Source organism: Phaethon lepturus, unplaced genomic scaffold (assembly GCF_000687285.1).
Source record: "Phaethon lepturus isolate BGI_N335 unplaced genomic scaffold, ASM68728v1 scaffold5029, whole genome shotgun sequence".
Classification (NCBI taxonomy): Eukaryota; Metazoa; Chordata; class Aves; order Phaethontiformes; family Phaethontidae; genus Phaethon; species Phaethon lepturus.
In genome coordinates, this window is record NW_010561088.1 from 7,434 (window position 1) to 24,024 (window position 16,591).

General features: G+C 36.0%; 1 protein-coding gene across 1 annotated transcript in view; it reads right to left on the reverse strand.

Annotated features, from left to right (window-relative positions):
- Window positions 1-1,310: 1,310 nt before the first annotated feature.
- Window positions 1,311-16,591, reverse strand: part of DTHD1 (death domain containing 1) — a gene marked incomplete at its 5' end in the record, with an annotated part of 16,267 nt that continues 986 nt past the window's right edge. Inside the window, 7 exons of the mRNA XM_010293862.1 lie at window positions 1,311-1,600; window positions 2,189-2,246; window positions 10,040-10,284; window positions 11,554-11,843; window positions 12,428-12,592; window positions 15,324-15,568; window positions 16,374-16,553. Of these exons, the coding sequence (XP_010292164.1) occupies window positions 1,311-1,600; window positions 2,189-2,246; window positions 10,040-10,284; window positions 11,554-11,843; window positions 12,428-12,592; window positions 15,324-15,568; window positions 16,374-16,553 (1,473 nt within the window). The remainder of the gene's footprint in view (window positions 1,601-2,188; window positions 2,247-10,039; window positions 10,285-11,553; window positions 11,844-12,427; window positions 12,593-15,323; window positions 15,569-16,373; window positions 16,554-16,591) is intronic.

Here is a 16,591-nt window from a genome sequence, read left to right on the forward strand (position 1 = left end):
GATTAATATTTAAAGTTTATACGATATTATTGGGGGGGGTGAAAGAGGAAAATAAATGGTGCATTGAATCCAGAAGAAAAACGTTAACTGAAAAATAAGTATGCACAGGTGGACTTGAAAGAACTTCATATATTGCACTTTGCTAGAGCAGTAGGGAAACCACACAGATGTGACAGCCTGTGTAGTCACAAACTGATATTTGTATGCGTAAATACCAAGTAGTCAGTTTTGTCCCAGAATTATGTGATTCACTGGCACTTGCCAGCTACGTGGAGACTTTAACAGAAATGTCAAAGTTTGGTTTTGGATAAATTTGTGGTGTGTCCTACGGGGTGCATTGCAATATAGGAGCAACTAACAGAAGACCATCAATTAGAATATTATTTCAGTAGAAACACAGTTATAAAAGTCCAACTCTGCTATTGCTCTGACTTTTAAAAACTAGGTTAGTCTTACTTAGCATTCTGGAAAGAAATTAGTTTTTAGAGGTTAATACACATGGCTAAGGAATGACAGAAATACACCTGGTTTACTATCTGTACCTTCAATACAAGAACCCAGTATAATGAATGACATTTCAAAGCACTACATTTTAAAACTTATATGAAGAAATACTCCTTTTTCCAAATTTGATGGTAACCTGAAAAACCCCATTACCAGATAGATAGATAGATAAAAGTGAGGTAACAAACCTGGTAAATTCTGGAAACAGATTAGATATTCTTATGTGGTAACACTGAAATCTGCTATGACATTCACAAGGATAAAAAACATTCACTGAGAATATAAAAGTCAGGATTAATTACTAACAAACCTTAAAGTAAGAAATTTCCTCTGTCTGTTCTTTATAATGATCTATTATGCTTTCCTCTGACGAACCTGGCATCTATTATTACTAGATGTAGAGTAATCTATATGTCATGGAACGATTCATAAGATTTTGTATAAAGTGTATAAAGTATAGTAAATAATTCCTAGTGTTTAAAGTAAGTAGAAATATGATTCTATGTCCATTGGGTATGGTATGTGGAAACAAGTAAAGTCCTTAGAAACCTATACAGACCAGTTGATAATCCTTCATACCTGTATTTTCAATATCTCACTTTTCCACAGGAGAAATATTCATTTTTAGCAAGGAAAGACATTGCTATTATACTTTGCTTTAGTACGGAGGTTGCAGAGTAACAAATAAATAAGCAGTCTGGTCCCTGACTGGTATCTCTGTCACTTTTTCATCCAAAGATATCATAGAAATATTCACACCTTTCAACAACAAAGAGAAATAGGGCTGTTAGCTGCCAGTGATTCCATCAAGTGAACACTTTATTTTGCCACTTAAAACGAAGTTCCTCTGAAAGATCACTTCTGCCACTCTTCCGCAAATAGCGAGACAGGAGCTGCTGTTTATCAGCTGACCTTGGAAGGGTCTTTTTCCAGCAGCAAAGCAGCTCATAGATCTGTTGTGTTAAATCATCAGGGCACTTCAGCCTAACAAGCTGAAGTACGCTCTGCCGAACAGGTAAGCGTAAAGCAAGCAATGATGTATTATCTTCTGCAAGTTCTTCTGCAAGCCAATATAACAAGTTGTCCCACAGGGCTTCTGAAGGGCAAAAATTAGTAAATTAAGAGCATTATTATTCTGCTATGTAAATCTTTCTTCCTTTTGAAAAGCTTTCTAAAGCTGGAGGCTCAGTGGGTAAACTCCCCAACTAAATATAGTTTGGTTTTTACTTCAATGAAAACATCATCACTTCTTATTTCTAATGTAATTTTTAGTAACTGCACTGAGACATCAAGTTAGTTTAGTCAAGAATAGATTCAGCAATGATCTATAACTTTTGGAACTGCATGGGGAAATCTAGCATAAAATAAAAGGATTTGGGCATTTCTTATGACTGATACACAACTTATACCAGAGCTTCCCAGTACAAACTGAATCTCCTTATACAGAAAATCATATGGTGCTCAAGCATCCCACCACAACATTATCACACAAGAGCTTTTGCATTTCCTGGTAAACAGGTAATTTTATTTTTCTTTTAATATCTTTTAACACTACTTTGGTTCATGAATATAGCGTTTTAAAATGTCAGTTACAGCTGAAACAAATCTTGGCATTTAATTAAGGTAAATAGCAAATATAACTATTATTTTTATTGATATTAATATATTATGTATGTGTTCTTACCCGATGAATCAGAAGAAATTCTTTTTGTGCTTCGTGGACGGTTGATCAACTTTTCATGCTATCAGAGAAAATGTGTTGAGGAAAGAGAAATGACTAAATGAGTAAAGGATGAGATATAGGACATTGGGGTGGATTGTAGTAAATCAGCATTTAAGATGGGTCCTACCTACACAGAGGATTGTGTCATTATTAAAAACCAGTTAACACAGTTAACACCATCAGCAGGTAAAGATCAGTATACAGCTATTAAAATAATTAACGTAAGTACATTTACACCAAATGGATGTTTATTGCACCTTATTAAAAAGTTAATAATTTATGCAATTTTATAAATGTTTGATCAGTAGCATTATGTCATGACTGGTGTTTAGAAATTGAGTGTATAGAAAATCTGTATGGAACCTGTGTACATGAAATAGATTCTAATTTTGAATAATGCATTAACTTTGCCTTGCTGTGCCTGTGTTCTTGTTATAACTGTGTGCATACCATACTGTTTCGAGGAAAATAAGAGTTTCTAGGTATGCAGCAGCTATTGTTAGGTCTAGAAATTGTACTATGTTTGTAGCTGTAGTTATTAATTTTACAGAGTTCAACTTTTAATTATAAATCACTAATAATAATCAGAATTCAAAGGACAAGTTCATTAGAAAGTACAGAGATCCTCCTCTCTTCCTTTGAATACTGGCAAAAAAAAACCAAACAAAACTTTGTCCTTTTTCCATATGACTGAGAAAGAGGAAAGGCCTGTGGGCTTTACTGTTATTTCCTACTCCATGTAGAACAAGAAATTACATAAGCACTGAGCAGAAGGAGAGATTAATTTGTATCAAGTGAAGTTCAGTTCTTTTCTTGTTAAAAGCTGTAATTGTCCACTTTTAGGGCCCATGTTACTTTTGTCACACACATTTAGTTGTATTACCTGGCTGTTTATGCACAGCTTTCCCTGTGAAACTTGCTCCAGTTTTATTCGCTGAGCTTCTTTTTTCCATTTGTGAATTCAGAGCATGAAACTCTGGCTAAATTACTCCCCTTTTCCTGCTAGGCATACTAAGCCTTGCTGAGCTTGCCTTAAATACTTTTATAATACAGATTTTATATACTGTATGCTATTTGGAGTGTTTCATATGTACTGAGCTACACATCCAAAAGGTCAATATAATCATCACTGTTACCTATTAACCCGTGAATTTAACAACTTTTCATCAGGCCTGCACTCAGTCATCTTGGTAGGGAGTTTCAGCATGCACAGGATGCACACAGTATGCACTGCTCGGCAGTGCAAAACCATCCTGTGCTGTACTCATCTTGATATCTGAATCCGCCTCGTCTTGGGTGCTTCTACAGCAATTCTGTCACTGGATGTGCCCTAGCGTGAAGATGGCATAACATGGCTAAAACAATCCCTCAAAATAAAAGGGATATAAAGCTCTTCCAGAAGGGGGCATTGTTTTTCTTCCAAGACAGCTTTCTTTGGCTTTGTTTAATTATACATTTGTATTTAAACTTATTTTCATTCATTAACGAGAATTTAGCACCTCAAAGGTCTGTATGAGATTTTCAAAGTTATTGTAGATGAACTCAATTACCCATGCATTGACTTTAATCTGAACCACTTTATGCTACTTAACATTAAAATAGTAGTAAAAAATGATAAGAATTAAAAATGAGTATTGTCTAGAAATAGTGTAATAATATACAATGCATTAGATCTAAAACATTAAATCTGCCTTTAAAGATTAAATATCTGTGGTGAAGCGCTAAATTCACCCACAGTTCAGCTGCACTGGCATGTAGCCCCACTGTTCTGGTTGACAGCGTAAGTAAAATACTCTTAGCGGTCAAAGCAGTTTTCTAGTCTGTAAGGCCTTTCAATTAGCTAAGCAGCTGCCTTTCTGAAGCAGAGGATCACATGCTATTTTGCTGTTAGACAGTCATTAGACATAAAACTTCAGCAGAATAGTAATTTGATAATGCTTGTATGTATTACAACAATGTCTTTTTGCAAAGCACTCTGATTTCAGCCAGAAGTGCTCTGTCAAATGGACCTCTCAGACATGAGCAGACTCCACTAGCATATCAAACAGGACAGAGAGAAAACGAGAAATTAAGCTTTCAAACTCTTTAGCTCAGTTTCACATAAATACAACTGCTTTGAAATCAGTAGAAGTATTACTGATATGCACACACATACCTTGATGTCAGAACCTGATCTAGTCTATTTAACTTGTGTTGAAAATAACAAGTTTGACCAACCAGTGTTTTCTAATGCTGAGGAAATGAAAGCTCCATAAATAGGAATCGTTAGTGAAGATCAGCTGCTTTTGTACAAGTGTAGAATGTTTAAACTAGAAACTGATTTAAATGGTTGCATAGAAAGTAAACAAACCCTGCTTTCACCACTGTCAGAAATATATTTGTAAGATAGTGGATAATGTGGGAACATACATATAAAAATGGCTTATAATCCATATAGTTACTGTCTTCTCTCCACCATTCAAGATAAATTTAGGTGGGAATTTCACAGAAATGAGTGAAAATGTAGTCAGATTGATTGCCTTAAAAAGATTCCATATGTCTTTATCATAACCAAAACCAGGCACTGTGTGGATGGTTTTAACTTTATCATCTGGCAAACAACAACAACAACAACAAAAGCCAAAACTTCATTTCATTTTGTGGAGAAAATTGCTATTGTTAATGGCAACACTGAGTGTTTCTGGTCTCATGTGTATTAAGCCTAATCCGTTAACATTGTTAAACTAAACTTAAGATATTTATTAACTCAACAAAGCAGTAGAAATGTAAATAGCCTTTGTTGTTCTTGCCCTGCATTTACTGCTATTTTGGGGATTTTATTCCCAGACCATGCAAGGCTCCCCCAGCATACTGGGATCAAGTGAGAAGTCCATCAAAAACGTTACAACTTAAAGTCAACTAATTCACAATTAAGATGTAAGAGCCTTACTGTGACAACTGGAATTCTCTAGGCAGCTGTGTTAGTGTAAGCAATACTGTAAACAACATGGCATTACCAATAGGTCAGATAATGAACACAGCTTTATGTTTTGATATACTTGTGAGATTTGTGGCAGCTTAATTGCTGTACTGTAGTAGTACACATGTGGTAGAAACTAGCAAAATTGAAGAAACATTGCTTGAGTGTATGTCTACGCACATGAAAGTGGTCAGATGAGTCTCGGTGCTTTGGCAATATATATTAATAGCATCAGCATATGACTAATCATGGACAGTGCCAGTCTCGGTTCATATTATATGAACATTAATGCAAGACCTGTAGTTTAATGAAGTGGTAAATAGCAGTTGCATTTGACAGATGGCTGGTGTAGTTGGTTGTATAATTAGTGCATTTGATTTCTCCATAACTGTGCTTTCTCATCCAATTTTAACTATTTCCTTCTATTTCTCTTAATCATTAGAAAGCCCACCTAAATGTGAAGATATATCTGACTCGAATATATTGATCAGATTATGGAGAGTAAAAACGGGATAAAAGTTCTTATGTTAATTTTTACTGTCAGTGCTTTTATCATTGTTAATAATTTTAGAACACATAGTAAGATATAGTAAGTAATTAGAATTTCCTTTTCATTGCTCTGGCACTTAGTTGCATCTAGATCATTAAGTTTAATATATGGTTCTGTCTCTCTTCTAGTCAACTCCTTTTCTAGCTCAAACACATTTTTAACTGTTGCAAATATCCTGTGAAAATGAGTTCATCTTTTGATTATTTTTTGTATGTAAATATATGTTCTTTTATATTACTAGTTACACCTACCACTTACCAATATCATTGTTCTGTCCTGTGAAAGATGATATAATAACTCCTTTTTCAGTTCCTCCATAATATTCATAAGTGTATGCAAAATTTCAACTTCTGTTGAAACTGCCTGAACTGTTTTCATCAATGTACTGTCTATGTACTGTCAATGTACCTAGAACAACGCCATGTTTCTGATCATCTTCTTTCTTTCCTCTTCCAAATCCTCTGAGTTCTGCGACCTGAACTGCAGAGTGCAGTCATGATGTGGATGCCTCATAGATATATTGCATAATCTTGCTTTCATTTTTGTTCTCGAATAATTTGGAACATTCTGCTTACCTTTTTATTTGCTGGTGAGTGTTTTGGAAGTTTTCATAGAGCAAATGACCAAAGATTTTTATCTTGAGTGGTAATAGGCAATTTGGAGTCTATCGGTATAAAATTAGATATGTACTTCCATCCCAACAACACACTTATCGGCATGTAAATTATCTAGTTTATTTTCTGGTTGCTCAGTACCATCATATTCTGTGATTCTTCACAGACAACTTTAGTACTCTGAATATTTTGTACTGTCATCAGACTTTTCACTTAATTATTCAAAACTTTCTGATGTTAGCATGTTAACATGGATCCATGTGGGACTTTACTAGTAATCGTCTTCCCTTGAGAAAACAAACCACTTTTTCCTACTTTTTTCCCCCTATCTTTCAGCCAGCAAACAAGCCAAAAGACGACATTTTTTGTTCTTAAAATTTATGTGAGTTTGGTCATTATGGAATTCAAGATTTACTTGGCTGGAACAGGGTATGAAGAACAAAACAGTGAACAACATCGTAACCTTGTGTTAGTGAATGTTATATACCACCAGACAGTGGTGTGGGTAAAATTCCCATTTGCCTTATGTATTTGTATACTAACAGTAAGCTATATTGTATTTATTTTACTAATTATTCACTAAAGTAAAATAATCAGCTTCATTAATGTTTTATAACTCTTCAAAAACATTATAACTGAACTAGCTAATTATTAAGGAATATTTCTTCTCTCAAAAAAATGAATTAAGGCATCAATTTTAAATTATTACGCTGGATGGATGGAAGATCACAGAAATCACAGAAATCACAGAAATCATAGAAACACTAGGTTGGAAAGGACCTTCAAGATCATCAAGTCCAACCATTAATCCAGCGCCACCATGTCGCCTAAACCATGTCCTGAAGCGCCACATCCACACGTTTCTTGAACCCCTCCAGAGATGGCGACTCCACCACCTCCCTGGGCAGCCTGTTCCAATGCCTGACCACCCTCTCAGTGAAGAAATTTTTCCTAATATCCAATCTAAACCTCCCCTGGTGCAACTTGAGGCCATTTCCTCTTGTCCTATCACTAGTTACTTGGGAGAAGAGGCCAACACCCTCGTCGCCACAACCCCCTTTCAGGGAGTTGTAGAGAGCGATGAGGTCTCCTCTCAGCCTCCTCTTCTCCAGGCTAAACAACCCCAGTTCCCTCAGCCGCTCCTCATAAGACTTGTGCTCCAGACCCCTCACCAGCTTCGTTGCCCTTCTCTGGACACGCTCCAGCACCTCAATGTCCTTCTTGTAGTGAGGGGCCCAAAACTGAACACAGGATTCAAGGTGTGGCCTCACCAGTGCCGAGTACAGGGGCACAAACACTTCCCTACTCCTGCTGGCCACACTATTCCTGATACAGGCCAGGACGACAACGTTGTCCAGGTAGACGTCGTCCACAGTCTTTCCCTCATCCACCAGATGGGTCACCTGGTCATAGAAGGAGGTTGGTCAAGCAGGACCTGCCTTTCATGAACCCATGCTGGCTGGGCCTGATCCCTTGGTTGTCCTGCAGGTGCCCTGTGAGCACTCTCAAGACCAACCGCTCCATAATCTTCCCCGGTACAGAGGTCAGGCTGACAGGCCTGTAGTTCCCAGGATCCTCCTTCCGGCCTTTCTTGTAGACTGGCGTCACATTGGCAAGCCTCCAGTCTTCTGGGACCTCCCCTGTTAACCAGGACTGCTGAAAAATGATGGAGAGTGGCCTGGCAAGCTCCTCCGCCAGCTCTCTCAGTACTCTCGGGTGGATCCCATCAGGCCCAAGATATCTATCCCAGATAGATCAAAAAGTATCAGGGTTCACTAACTATAGCAAAGTATAAAATGTTATGTACTAAGATGACTTGCAACATAAGGGAAGATGATATTTTGATACTATTCTTCATTGTACAGAGAGGTATTTCATTCTGTGCAAGACAGAAAATACAAATCACGTAATGAAAAAGCTATCAATATGCAAATGCTTTCAAGCATTTTGATTGCTTTTTTTTGGCCTCATATTTGCATTTAACAAAGATTCGGACTCCTTTGAAATGCACCTCTTAAAATATATTTACCAGAAGCAAAAGAAAAATTATTTGCAAGATGCTGCAACAGTGATTTTCTGAAATGATATAATAACTCTGTCTCTCTAAGCAGACTTTTTCTGCATCAAACTTGTGTCCTCTGTGCTTGGACTGATTAATTTAGAAGTAGAACCACTACTAAAAAATAGTTATAGAGAAAATATTCCCCAAATAACCCAATATTCCCAAATCACAATTCCTGAGGTTTGACTTAATTTCTAATAATATTTACAATTTACCAGCAATGGTGATGTTATCCTCTGTTTATTTCCGTTTAAATGAGTAGGCTGCCTGAGTGCTGGTGTGTACCCACATATATTATATATCCTTACACACTTACACAGACTGACCAGACTCCAAGATCTCTGCCACATTGGGAAAGAGGAAACATGGCCTTAAATCTAGTAGGATAAAAGGAGTAGTCAGAAATATTTGAAAATTTGAATATTTTGAAAAGTCTGAATAGAACATTTAAGGACTAATATGTATAGCAATAGAACATATATGCCAACCCAAAACTAAGACCCTTGATAATTACCCTTGTGGTTTAATACAAATGCAGTTCAATCCTTTAAATCTTATTATGCAGTAAGATTAAATAAAGTGGAAGAACTGGATGGAAACTAGACAGGGAGATGGAAGAAAAATAACTGATGTCTAGGGTATGCCACAGATTTTATTTTATTTTATTTTTTATCATCCCACTGGACCTCAAGAGTTTGTATTTCCCTCTCTGTGAATACTGCGCATGGAATGCTAGCCCTGTGGAAAAACAAAGTGCTTGAAAGCGTGTGATTCTCAAAAGAAAACTTATGGAGCTTGTCACTAAAAAAGATCTCCCCTTAAGAATTAAGAACAGTTAAGTGAAGAAGATTTTAAGTAAAAACTTGGGAGAATGGAGATGAGAGAGAAATCAAGAGGTATGTTTATGAAATAAAAGATATATTTGCAGGTGATACCTTAAGGAAGAGTGAAGTCAATTCAATTCAAAAAAAGAGAGACGCTACTGCTTGTCAGAAGAGATTTAGACCAAGGGTTACTGTACATATTCTTATATTAAAATTTATGCAAATTTGATAGCAGTAATCTAGTGGCAGCTTTTTATACAATTATAGGGAGCTTATACCTAGGCTCTTTGAAAAGATTACAATGAGATTTCATTGCAGGAGTATTAGAGATTAATTTATGTAGGAATAGCTTTCACCAGAGATTGAGATAATTGCCCACATGGCTGTATTGTAGAGGCTTATCAGGCATAATAGAAAAATCAGGTGATAGGAGAAAGACAGGTTACATGAACCATTTAATGCTCCTACAATTTGCAATTCTGCACTCCTAGACAAGGATACAAGACGTATATAACTGAAACTTAAGTAATAACTTCTCAGGGCCATACCATCTGGGGACAGCAACTGGGTGAAAAACTTCTGCTAAACATTTTTTCTATGTTCATGCTTGGATGAGGGTCCCTCCCACATGCTAAGAGAAATTATGAGGGTGTTTATACATTGCTGATAGATCAGAACTTCTCCATCAGTGACTCCTAGGCATATCTGTAAAGCAAAAAACATACCAAGATCCTTTTGCCTAATAAATATATGGTAAGGGAAAAAAAGGAAAGATCTCTAACATTATCAAGTGAGAAACCCACCTTTGGTAATGTTAGTGCTAGTTTACACAGTGGAGACTGGTGTTGGTAGTCACCATATGGCAAGCGTTGTTCCAATTCCTTGGTTATCATCTCTCTGGTAATTTTATAAAAAACTGCTGTTCCTTTGTAATGAGGTGAGCTGTGGTTACCAAATTCATCCACTTCTTTAATTTCAAGCTCCAGCCTGGGTTTTCTTTGTGAATGAAAAATCAGCCTGTATGCTTTTCCAAAATCTTTTCCATTCTCTGCAAGCCAAATAAAAATAAAAAAAAATTTTTTACACTGTATTTAGATGTGTGGCATCTAAAATAATTCATTGAGGTGAGTCAAATAAAACTAATTACATAACATTCAGTTGTTCTTTATCATCATTATTACTTTATATTGAACATCTGATGTTCAAACATTCCTGCCAGCCTGCTTCAGTAGTAAAAATGTCTTCCTAGTTAACTGTCTTAGCCCCTGAACTGTTGGCATAAGAGTAAGTGGTGAAGGCTGTGCTACAAGTTGAAAAGTAAGGAAGACAGAAGGGGATAAAGTACATAACACAGAGAGAAATAAAAAGAAAATGGTGTTTTGAACGCAATTAGAAGTATATGCTTTATGGTTATTCATGATGGAGATCTGTCTATCTGTAACAACAAAAAGAATGGAGGGGTAGGTGCATTTTTAGGATTTGTAATTCCATTTTGATTGGTAACTCTATGCAAACTAACCTTTGCATATATGAGCAGGCATTTCTTGGGGGGGCTAGAGACCTCTCTTTCTGAAGAATAATCTTTTCTTTAGGGTAAACAGAGTTTTCAGTGGGAGTTTATGTACAAAATATTCAGAGGACCAAAACTGATAGAAAGGACTATATGTGATTTTGGGTGACAATTATTCTGAGGCTTCTTGTCTCTTTTCCCTTTAACCAAATCTCTGAATGGTGGCAGCCACTGCAAGGCATTTTCGAGGCTGGTAATGGAAACAGCATAACAACTCTCTCTTATCACCCCAATTCATAGTGCAATTAACAAAAAGCAACATTATGCCCTGGATTTTGGTGTTTAGTCTCACTCACTTTAAGTGAATTTACACAGACAAAATAGCAGATTGTTTCTTTTTTTTTTGGAATTTGTTTAATTCCTATAAAATAATCTTTATATTAAAAAGCCATTGATGGAATCCTGCCATTTTGAAATAAAAGATATCAGCCATTTCTGAGGGACCAGGTTTCACAGAATGGCAGAAATTCAAAAACATCTCTGAAGATCATCTTGTCCAACCCCGCTGCTCAAAGCAGGGTCACCTAGAGCAGGTTGCTCAGAATCTTGTTCATCAAGTACATTTTATTTTTCAGTTAGAGCAGTTTCCCATGTAGTTCCACACGCCTATCATTTACAAGAAATAAAACACTGAAATAACTAAATGTGCTCTGACTAACCACAATCTACTAATGTTCACATACAGTATTTCTGAACCGTTGAGGTGATTGATAATGTTCATCCAGATGTATGTATTAATTACCTTACCTGAAGCACAAATATTGCCTCTAAATCTAAAATGGATCTGCTCTCCTTCTCTTAATGGGAACTGCTGTGTAGGTTCTGGGGGACCAAAGTAGCCCTCCTCATGGAGACTTTGAAGTTCACAGGTCAATTCTTTGGATGGAGATAGCAAAACTAGTATTTTATATGGGTTTTCTCTTTTCCTATACAGTATGACATTAGCCATTGTGCTACAAACAGCTTCTTCCAGAGCCTGAGCGAAGAGGAGAAGATATACATTTTCCAAGAGGAATGAAAGGCGAACGACAACAAAGCTGTATTAAAAAAAAAAAAAGGCAAGAAAATAAATAGCTCTATCTTAAATCATTTTATCAACTGCTAACAATTTATTATGCAAAATAACATAGAGCTCAGTCTCCAATGGACCCTTTGCTACCTCCTTTTCATTCTTGTTTCCAACCCATGAAAGGGTGGAAATTTACTGCCTTCTGTTAGTGTAGAGTACATTGAATCTGTATCTATGAATTCAAATACATATGAATTTGAGATGAAAGTAAGAGAATATTTCTTAATAAGAAGTTCCAAAAAATATTATGGTTTTGTAGAGCTAGATTACATTTTCAAATTAAGGTTAATATCAGCATTTTCTGATTCAAGTTTTGTATCGATTACATTGTGTACAGTCTATAGATGAAAAAATATTTAAACAAATTTATACTTTCTGTAATTATGAGTGACAAATCTAAATGATCTTATACCACAGGTTGGAAGAAAGATATGATGGCAAGTTAATCATTAAATAGTGGATGATTCTTAACTCTACTAATTTCCATGGATCAATATATTTGGAATTAAATATTTTAGCAAATAAAATTTTATTAAATTATTGATACATTACCTTTCTAAATGTTCATTTATTTCAAATGATACAAGCCCATTCCGTGCATTCTGGATGATAACATCATCAAATACTTTCCATCCCTCTTCTTTGTTTCTGTGACCCAATAATTTCAAAGAATCACTGGGATTCTCCCCATTTTTTCTCACAGAAGCACTCACAGCCCTGGAAAGCCAAGGAATTATAGGAAAAAATACAATAAAAAACAGATCCTGCAGAAAGAGTAAGCTTGCATTTGTAGCTGTGCTTTCCCTTCTACTTTCCTTGATGACTACATGTTTTTTTCCCACCTTACTGAAAATCTACATCTGTAACTATACTCCAGAGTATGTAAGTGATAGAATTGTTGAGACATTTTTTTTTCCAGTTCTCCAGGAAGTGGGGGGAGAGTAACAATGATTGCTATCTAAATGAATCTAGTTTAATCTATCTTTTAATATCAAGCACAGTCATTATTATGGATTGACTTTGAGTCATTCATCAAGATCTAGCTTCTCTAGAAGTTGATATCTGGAAAAAAACCACAACCCACCTTTTCTTCTGGAAGCAAATATTGCTCAATAACCTCAAAGGAGTTTAGAAAATAGGACATGACTGCTATCGATTATCTTGTTCAATAGAGAAAATAAAAGTAGCTTCTCTTCATATCAAGTGATTACTTTGATATCTTGTTGATACTGCTTAATACTCAGAATCAAGCAACTGTGCCATGACATGCTCTGTCTAATTTATCCTAACCAATGAAACTTGAGTTTTTTCTTTTTACAGAAGTACATACTTCTCCTCTCACACACACCTCTCCTTATCAATTTTTAAAAACTAGATGTGAATAACCCATTCACCTCAAATGCACACCCTATGTACAATCCAAAAAAGAAAATACTCCAGACAGGACATCCTAAGCATTACTCAAGCCTACAGCCTCAGCCTTTATGCAAATAAAGAAAAATGTTGGCATCATTTTCTAAGGAATTTACATAGAAATAAGCAATCAAGCCATGGTCTTTTCATGGATATGCTTTGACTGAGAATCTGAAGTGCTATGACACTTTTAAACTTATATTAAGAACAGACAGATGCCATGAGGGTACTGCCACACAATGAAATGCTTCTGGTACAGGAAATTAAATTTGAATCTCCTATAAACTGACATTGGCACCCTTCCCAAATCTGAAGTTTGCGATAAAGGTGTATGTATAGTCTAAGAGATCAGTGTGAGTGTAACTTCTTTAAAACATCATTGGATAAGTTTTTCAGAAATGGAAGCTAGCACACTGTCTGCCTTCTCCATCTGTACCTTGCTTATTTTTGAGATAATTATAATCTTGGCATGTCCTGCTGGTTTTGGCTGTGATAGAGTAAATTTTCTTCATAGTAGCTAGTATGAGGCTGTGTTTTGGATTTGTGCTGGAAACAGTATTGATAATTCAGGGATGTTTTAGTTATTGCTGAGCAGCACTTACACAGAGGCAAGGCCTTTTCTGCTCCTCATACAGCCCCACCAGTGAGTAGGCTGGGGACACACAAAAAGCTGGAAGAAGACTCAGCTGGGACAGCAGATGCCAACTGATCAAAGGGATATTTGATACCATATGATGTCATGCTCAGCATAAAAACTATGGGGAAAATTGGCTGGTGGGCCACTGCTTGGTGACCAGCTGGGCATCAGTTGGTTGGTGGTGAGCAATTGGGGTTTTTTTCATTTGCATCACTTGTCTTTCTTGTTGTTTTTTTCTCTCTCTTTTTGTTATTCTCCTTTTTGTTACAATTTTTATATTATGTTTAAATTTATTTCAATTATTAAACTGCTTTTTATCTCAACTCATAGGTTTTCTCACTTTCACTCTTCAGATTCTCTCCTACATCCCACTGGAGAAGAGCGAGCAAGCAGCTGTATAGTGCTTAGTTGCTGGCTGGAGTTAAACCATGATATATGTACATTAATTTTGAAAAAGATAATGTTTAGTACAGTAGGAATGAGCTAATTCTTCAATGATCTAAAGTAGAAGTACTTCAAAGCTGACTCTTGTCCTAAGCTACTCCCTACCAAGAAATCCCAGTAAGACTTTCTGAATCTGGAGTTGTCCATGGTAGCAGAACTGGAAGGACATCACATGGTAAGTTCAGACTGATTTTTTTCCTGCATGAGATGATAAAAACTGACTGTCAAAATAGATGAGGTCAGTTTTGGCCTTTTTCTCACCAATATGTTTTATGCATATTCTCATGTGCATGATGGATAAATTTCGTTGAACTGCCAGTTAACAACTGAAATCTAGAATTTTTTAGGAATTTCCATGTTTTAATGCTTTTTAAAGACATTCCAAAAGGTCTAAATTTTAGAAACTTTTTGGTAAGTGTTTTGGAAAAAATCTGGTCTTTAATCTAGTGTGGCAGTTACCACAAAAGTGACCTACTCCAAACTGTTGTTTCATAAATTTTGACTCAGGTAGCCATTAGAATGTGTAGAACTAAAGACCAGAAAATTCAAAGGCCAAGGTAGCCAAGCCATCAACTGATAAAACAATGATCACAGCAGCTTTGAGAGGTGGTCATTCTCTATGTTCAACGTTTGGCTTTGATGAAAAAGGCTTAACATTTCTTGGAGAAAAAAACCCATGAATTTTTCATCCTGATTCCTGCTAGAAACACAGCATTTAGCAGTGGTCAGCATATTTAAAGATTATACATCAAATGCTATACTAATTTTCCCAGTGAAGCTGTAGCATGAGAATTGTGGGGATTCGCTCTAGTATTTCTAACAATGTTTCTAAGTATAGCAGGCTGTATTAAGGAACTAACATTTTTAATATAAAAAATTATTCATCAGCAACTATTAAAATTAATTAATTTTCATGTTTTGAAAATGCTGAATTTGTAGTAAAGTTGTTCTTACCAAGGATGGTATGCCATAGCAACCCTCTTTATTGTAGCACTAATGGCTCTCACATGTTCTGTCTCCTGTCCTTGTCGTTTTTTTTCTGGATTTGGAGGACAGGGTAAAGTAATAGTGACTGAGCTGTTAAACAGTTGGGCTGAAGGATGCTGAACATAAACCAGTGCACTAGTAGATACCACTGAGTGGTACATATCGTGTCTTGCTTTCAATGTGGAAACCAATGATGGTTCAATGGGTTGAACCTAAATATGGAAAGCAATTGTACAATTAATTTGCAAATGAATAAATCTTCTCTTACATGACCATTTTTTCACAAATTGATTTATCTTTTGGAATTGGATTAGACTATCACAGAAGCTTTAGGCTCCTCTCTATAACCCAGGAACAACCCTATCAATGTATCAGCACTTCATACAATGCACAACCAAATGCTTGAAAGTCATCAACAACTGAAACCTTTACATCTTAAAATATTTTGATTGTGTTGTTCCTGCTTTGAGTTCAAGTTTTGAAACTCCTGCTCCCTTAGAGTTTGAAAATTCCCTAAGATTTTTCAAATCTATATTTTTTCACTATTCATTTTAGCTGCTCTGTACCTCAGAATCAAAGTTTTTATGGAGCAAGGGAGAAACATAACTGTAGCAATTTTTGAGATTATTCTCAGCATGAGACTAAGAGGTGACAAAACCTTCTGTTGCACTGCCTGGTACAAATGATGAAGGTCAGGTGAGAAAAATTGTTTTGTTAACTTAAACACTGGGTCAAGCAGTTGAAGTTTTGATTTCATGCTTATGTCATTGTTGAAATATCAAAGATAGATGGTTCTTCTTTTTAGCTAGAGGTATAATGTTGACTACTGACAATATTACATGGCTTTAAGAAAGTTGACAGGAAACCATTTACTCTGTATACAGGATGTGGAGCTGCAAACGCTTTTCACTTTTTCTAATAATGGAACAGGTTGCCCTTTAACATTATTGGCATCCTTGCTTCAGAACTGATCAGATACACAATACTTCTTCCATAAGTCTGTTATTTTAAGCTCACCTTTAACTGCATGGCTGCTGGAGAACTGAACGTTTCTGGAGGGTAATAGAAAGAGATTCTAGAATCCACGCTCAGCTTTTGTAAGAGTCCTACTTTTGGAACAGTAAATGTTTCTTTCTTTAAGCATGACAACACAGAAAAAACACCTAGCTGATAAATTTTCACTTCGGCAAAGGTTTCCTGCACAAAGAGAATGTGAGGTTAGAGTAAATTGTAGG